Source organism: Balearica regulorum, chromosome 1 (genome assembly GCF_011004875.1).
Source record: "Balearica regulorum gibbericeps isolate bBalReg1 chromosome 1, bBalReg1.pri, whole genome shotgun sequence".
Classification (NCBI taxonomy): domain Eukaryota; kingdom Metazoa; phylum Chordata; class Aves; order Gruiformes; family Gruidae; genus Balearica; species Balearica regulorum.
Window position 1 is genome coordinate 44,083,641 of NC_046184.1, and position 7,528 is coordinate 44,091,168.

The window sequence follows — 7,528 nt, forward strand, 5'->3', positions numbered from 1 at the left end:
GTAAAATAATAGCCTCATGCTTACTTTTTATCTCTGTGATCGTACCATGCATCTAAAACACAAATGTTCACATGGGGAGGTACTATCAACATTAAAAGTGAGTATATTGCAAACGGCAGCACTGAAACATCATTTTGGTATCTAGAAATACTTGCTTTGGGATATTGCCTTTTATTGTGAGTGCTCTGGGGAGAGAGAGTCTTGAGTTTGATGTACACTTTTGTCATCAGCAACTATATAAATGCGTTAGTGCCTGTTGGAATCATCTCTTTCTCTGGCTCAGTGAATTGTACAATCATCTTGTAAGGGAATGGACTCTATAAAATAGACCTCATGAGTCTGGTCTTGCAGATATGCTTAAAAGCGTCAGTTACTTTTAAAAGATAATCCTATTACAAGTACTGAAATTAATCATTCTAGTAAGAAATCCAGATTGTACATATATTCAAAGCCTTAAATTTAAAAACCTGATGCTTGAGAATAAAAGATTTTTCTGGAAGAAATATGTTTCAGGGCATTTCTTCCTCCAGTTTGGGAAACTTGCACTGGAATAAGGGGCTGTGTGTATTTACCATGGGATAGAAAGGAATCAGGAAAAGAACTGTATGTTCATCTTTAAAAATAAAGCTCCCTAAGGAGAAGCGTTTACAGTTTAGTAAAACCAGCCCAAGGCTGTTAACGCCTTAGGTGCTGTTGGGGAGGAACACCACTCCACTGAAGGAATAGCTGTTTGTGCTCTTTTGATGAGTATTAATGACCTGATGGAGAGGAATGCAGGCATGTGCACGCAAACGCATACGCAAATGCCTGGCTTGAACATCACCTCCCAGTGTGCCCCAGTCTAAATGAGTGGAAAATTGTCTATGAGCTGTGACAGGTGAGCTCGCGCAGATTTTGTGGGAATAGTTTAACCCCGTTTGCCAAAGGTCACCGTTCCTACAGCGGAAGTGACACTCCAACACCCACTCAGTCGCAGGCAGCGCCGGTGTGTCATAGTCCCGAGCCAATGGGGTTTATACTTCTTTCCAGCTCCCTTGAGCATGCAGCTGCTTTTCTTGACTCCTATATAAATTTATATAATACACACAGTACATACATACTTGAGTGCACACACGTACACACACAGAGAGATGAGTCCACATGCATATATGTATATAGCGACTGTAAGGGCTATGTTCAGAATTTATTTGAAAATAACTGATTAGCATGCATGATGGATGGCTAAGAGTTGTTTAGAAGCAGAAAAGCAATTAACAGAATAGAGTATGAGATTGCTAACCTTAACTTGGCATAGAGCCGTTTCTGAATTTTACCTAATTTTTACTAATTTACTTAAAGAATAATGATGCGTTAAATTGCACTACGTTTGACTTAGCTTACCTTAAGATCTCACTTTTATCCCTACAAACTTCTAGTAGTCTGATTCTTTAGTAACAACAACAACAACAACAAAAATCCATAGTTTATTAATCTGTTAAAGGAAAAAAAAAAATCAACTTCAATTCACGTATGAAGCTCTTTGATGAAAAGGGGCAAATGTCGAGTTAGCAGGGAGGTTGTGAACTTAATTTTATTTGGAAGGCTCACAAGAAGCAAAGACAAAAGTTTGAATTTGGTTCTGGCTGGGGGAACCTGCTCTGGCTCTCACACACTTACCCCCTTCATGTACATGGATTCTCCATCATCATCGACTGTCCTGAGATTTATCCCTGCCCACCTTCCCCCCGCTATCACGCTCACTGGTCTCTCTCTATCTCGTTGTAGAAAGTGCAAATTGTTGTGACTGTTTTGGACTATGACAAGATTGGCAAGAACGATGCCATCGGGAAAGTCTTTGTGGGCTACAACAGCACCGGAGCGGAGCTGCGGCATTGGTCAGACATGTTGGCCAACCCCCGGCGGCCCATTGCACAGTGGCACACCTTACAGCCCGAGGAGGAGGTAGATGCCATGCTGGCAGTCAAGAAGTAAATTAAATTAAATTAAATTAAATTATGAAGAAGAAAAAGAAGAAGAAGAAGAAGCCTTTCTGCATTTGCCCACATAGTGCTCTTTAGCCAGTATCTGTAAATACCTCAGTAATATGGGTCCTTTCATTTCCAGCCATGTGTTCCTGACAGAGATCAGTTGTACTTTTAAATTCCTATTTTAATTTGCACAAATTTAAATGTAGAGAGCCCTCTAAAGGCGCTTCATTTCACCACTGCCCCCCCATCTACTCTTCTTTTAAGCAATATGATGTGTAGATAGAGCATGACAGAAATTATTTATTGTATCACACAGTTGTATATATACACCAGTATGCTGAGAATTTATTTCTAGTTTGTGTATTTGTATGTTGTAAGCGTTTCCTAATCTGTGTATATCTAGATGTTTTTAATAAGATGTTCTATTTTAAATTATGTAAATTGACTGAGATATAGGAGAGCTGATAATATATTATAGGGTAACTATTGTATCGTCTGCATTCCAGAAAAAAAATTCCAACTTGTAAGGCACTAGTAGTGTAACACTGACATCTTAAAGGACAACTTAAATCTGAGCTTTCAACTGGACCATCCTAATAACACGCTACGCGTCCACAGTGAATCTTGAAGGGGCAAATCCGATTGGGTAGACTTCTTTCACAGGCAACTTAGCATGATCTGAGCAGCTCCATGGCTGACCTCAAGGAGACGTAGCCAGAAGCCAGGATATAATTTTTTTGTATATATTCCAAAGCAAACACATAACAGACTGAAATGGCTTTAGATTGAAAGTTGAGGAAGCAGTTCCATAGGAGGCAACGGTTTCATCTAACACAAAAAGACCATTGCAGAGGTTGTGCAGGGAGGGGGGGAAGGGAGGGGGGAGACGCAGCAGTAGTGAAATGCTGCCATGAAAACAAGAGTAGCTCTCCGTTATCACCTTTATACAAAATTTGCATACTGTGAATTCCATCCACGATTTCACATTATAATGAGTTTGCACATTAGACTTTGTAACAAAATATTTTATTATACTAACTCAGATTAGAAGGAATGCAGAATATTTTTTAGACACAGCCGTGTGAGTTTATTATACAAAATAGTTTCATGGTAAACAGACAGTATTGTAATCCCATCAGAAGATGACAAAATTTAGCCATAGTTCTAAATGCACTTCAAAGTAAGCCAAAAGAGAACAGCTAGTGACCTTTTATATACTATTTATACTTAAGTTTTAATTTGTCCTTTAAAAAAAAAGTGAAAACAAAGAACAAGTTCTAGAAAACTGAAGCAACCTCTTCTGTATACTAGATGCTCGTTTCAGGAGGAGTTTTTAAATGTTTTCAATGTTACTATGTAGTAAATGGCACTATTATGAAGCTATTAGTCATTCCATAAGAGTCTTGAAAGACTGCTCTGTGTATCACTGTGACTGCCGTGTGTGCTTAGAAATGTAGTTTTCTCAGTGGATAGCAATCAATTTATTCCGTAGTGATATTGTAATAATACTGCCATTCCCTTCTACTGCACTGCCGAAGGAATGCATAGCACAAGCAGTTCTAGTTATGACGGACCAATTTAGAACTGGAGGGCTATGCAGGGGACAAGGATGCTATATTGAATGGGTTGACCACGCAGCATTTTGTCAAGCCCTGTGCAATACTCTACATTTCCAACCTCCCTCTCCCTCACCCTCTGCCGCTTTACTGTAGATAGTCATCTGATGGCTAGCCAGCATGTCATCTCAGCTTGTACCATCTCATCAAGTCATTTAGGGCATCACTTCTATCTCATGTACCGTCCTTTGAGGCCCCTTGCTTATCTTTCCAAGCTGTGAATATATTTATAATGCTTTGAAGAGTCCATCATTTTCAGCCATGCAAACTACCCCAGAAATGTGGAAACGCTATACCTTTTGGAGGGAGGCATGAGAAGTTAACCATTAATGTTCTTATCAATTGTATCTAAAAGAAATTACGGAAAACAAAGAACAGAGATGAATGTAATCAGAGAACTGTGTACTGAAAACTAAATTCCACAGTCTCCCTCGAGGTTCTGCTTCTGGGAGAGGCGTGACAGTCTGAGAGGTCAGTGCAGCAATGGCCGAGCACCGTTTTCAGTACACTGCAGGGTAAAAGAAGTAGCAAAGCAGTGGGAGGAGAATAAAAGCCTGGATCTCTCCCCACCTCCAAAAGTGAGAATAGCAAGACCCATTTTCTTTCTTTTTTTACATGAAACACGGGAAAAACACAAGTGAGACATTTTCTGATAGAAACAGGCACGCATACATGCAAAGCATCAAGCTGGAATACTTTAAAATATTAACCTTAAGGACCAAACCCCACCAAAGAGAAGAAGTAGACAGTCAGCTTTCCAGCATAAGAGCTTCATGGTCTCCAACTTTCAGTTGCTCATTCAGGATAGCTGCAGGTTCAAACTGCCAGGACTGACTCATTGTGTTAAGGTATTCTTAATGTTTTCTCTTCCTACACTGCCAGACTGAACGTCACCGTAGAACTGGTTTGTAAGGTACGATGATTCTCAGAGACTGAACCTGCCATGTGACCAAGATGACATTTTCATCCTCAAAGAAGCCACATGTACCTTTCTGACAAAGCTGTGTGAAGTATTAGAATCTGATGCTGTAGAAAGATCCTAGTTGCCTTTGTGTATATTTACTGCCTGCTTGAGTGTTTCTCTGTGTGGGTTTTCTCTGTATCTTGTAGAAATGTTTGGGGTGTTTTATCCTGCCATATCGCTCGTGGCCCGCGAGCTGACAACTTTAGCCGTATTTTACCTTCATTTTTGATGAGGTGGTTTATATTTTGTTTCACTTTGTGTAGTGACTTCCCACAGTAGAGTTTTCCAATTGTCGTTAAAATAACATACATATTACACAGATATTCAATAAAAATGTTTTATTTCCTGTTGATGTTCTAGTGTTTCTCTTTTAATCTAAAGTTTGGAAAAGACATTTCGCTCTAGGACTTTAGCACAATCATAAACTTTGAAGTATTGCAAGTGCAATAGCACAGCACTTTTTGAGGGGCTGTGAAAAGCTGCTTTCATCGGTGTGGTCCGCTGTAAGATGGTCACAGCCAGCACGGCTCCAGTAGATGAATTCTCTACCTCTATTGCAGATGAAGAACTATTACCCTGTTTTCCCAAGGAGCCTGATAATTTACCTCCAAAACCATCATTCTCTATCAAAACACGGACTAGTTTCTATTCCACAACAAAAACTTCAAGTAGTTACCTACCATCAGTACTCCTTAAGCCAACTCTGTTAGAGCCGTGGTTGAAGTTTTCATTTGGAGAGAGATGGTATATTTTAACCTGCCTTCAAGAGCTACTTCTAAGCTGGCCATAAAATCAAGCCTCTTGTAGGCTAAAGATCGTTAAATAAGAGCTTAAACTGTATAGGGGGGAAAAGGTGTGGGAGGAAGTGAATCCTCAAACAAAAAATATTGGAAAACATTGTGCTATGAAATAATTTAAGTTCCTGAACCTATGAGGAGAAACATATCAAAAACCTAACAAAAACCCCAAAACTGGTACCCATATTTGTTTTATGTAGCCATTTTCCATAGCAATCCCCACCACCCTTCCTTTTTCCCCAGTCTCAGGACAAATCTGCCCATTCCTTTCAGGAACCACACTGTGGTAATTACTGATATGCACCAGTTTAACCACAGCCCTTGCTTACACGAGGCCTTACTACAAGTTAGAGCTCATTGTAAATATTTTCAGGGTTTACCCTATTCCAACTGCTTAGAAAGTGCCCTCTTTTCTCCCAGCTATTTTTTTCTCATCTAGACCCAATGAGCACCAAAGGGACTGATGCCACTCTCAGCGAGCGAGAGCAGGCCGACATCTCCTGGTGGGCCTGGTGATTTGGAGAGCAGTTACTCTTCCAAAACTGTGAATGACTGGAATCTGTGTTCGTGGCTTTACAGATCTGCTGTGAGGTGATGCCTGCTTGGTCTGCAGGAGCTGAGGTAACACTCCTGTGGTGCAATGTAGTTCCCCATAGAACTACACATCTCATACCTACACACCTACACGTTGTGGAGGTATGAGATAATGCTGCTCCCTTCTTCGCCATCTAAGTTGTTGCATGATCAGAGCAAGCACGTATTTCCCTATGAGGAGTAGTTTGCTTAAGAGCAGACCCAAATCTATCAAAGTCAATAAATAAAAATACTTTGATCCAGGTTCTAAATGCACCAGCCATTCTTGCAGATCTTGAGAATACCAAAATGATTTGTCAATCAAAAACAGTTCTTCCAACAGGGCTAATCAGTTAAAGCCAGTCGTTACAATTAATGTAAGGAAAAATGCTTCATATAATAGCTGTTGTACTAAGTGGGAAAAAGCAGCAAAAATTACCAATTTTATTCAGCTCATTTAACCCCTAATCAACTGTCAAGAAAAACATTCTTCCCAACTGACAGACTGTTACCAAAGCAAAAGATCTACGTCTCTCGATCACTTTTTACATCATGAGTCAATGAAAATTAATTGCCTGTTAGTTATGCAAAGCAAGAATTAGAACATTATATTTTCTGATTACTGTAACAGTCAATTCCCTTATTTATTTATGCATTAGCATTTTCACTCCAGGCTGCCAGTTCAGTTTCTTATACACATACTGACCTGCTTTTCAGAACATATATCTACCAAATACCTACCAAATTCATGTCCAGCCCCTGTTTTCAGTGTCAGTTCAGACACTGTTGTTCATCCAGGCATTAAAGATAGTAGGGAAAAGGGGGTTTCTATACATACCACAAGAACTTTTACCCAGTCTTAGTTACATTTACCTTACATGCACTAAATCTTTTTATATTCTATATAGACAGTACTTTTAATATCGCACTAAAAAGTAGTTCCAAAAGTATGTGACAAACTAATACAGAGAAGACTAACTCTGTGTGGTACTTACTGACTGACACCTGCAGCAATATTTTCAGACACAAGAGCCATACGAAGAGATTTCAAGATTATGCTGTATTCAACATAAAATTCTACAAACTAGGGAATGATCTAGACATCCTTAATGGAGCATCTGAAGAGGCCAAATAGGTTGGGGAAGTGAAGACTGTTCTTCCAGGCTTTTGGGGTGAAGGTGGAGGGGGCAGGTGGCAGAGTCCTTTTATTCTCTGCATGCACTTTGCAATAGCATACTGAGATTTTGAACAGCCGTTTCAACCAAAAAAAACCCCAAACCAAAAGAAAAGAGTTTCATCTTCTGATAGAACCAATCTCATCAGTTTGACAGCTCACATTTAATTTCAGTCAACCATTTCATATCTTTGTACACTCTCTTATTACTTACAACAAGGAAAGCACACAGTAGGCGATCCACTGATGTTAGGCACCAACTGGAGCCGGCATCAGTTTTTCTCATAAAAGAGCAATGCACAAAAGTGGCAAAATACTCTCTGCTCTGCTAATCACGATTATCCCACAAGCTAGCACAAACCTCCCAAATTTTGCTCTCATTCTTCCAGAGCCCAGGGAGCTCTCCTTGTATTTATTGTATTCACATACTTGTATCT

General features: G+C 39.7%; 1 protein-coding gene across 7 annotated transcripts in view; it reads left to right on the forward strand.

The window, feature by feature from the left end:
• SYT1 (synaptotagmin 1) overlaps nt 1-4,897 on the forward strand; it is a 358,139-nt gene extending 353,242 nt beyond the window's left edge. For all 7 annotated transcript variants that reach the window (XM_075747487.1, XM_075747476.1, XM_075747516.1 and 4 more), the window contains one exon: nt 1,765-4,897. In XM_075747487.1, the coding sequence (XP_075603602.1) occupies nt 1,765-1,971 (207 nt within the window). In that variant the 3' untranslated portion in view covers nt 1,972-4,897. The remainder of the gene's footprint in view (nt 1-1,764) is intronic.
• Nucleotides 4,898-7,528: the final 2,631 nt, after the last annotated feature.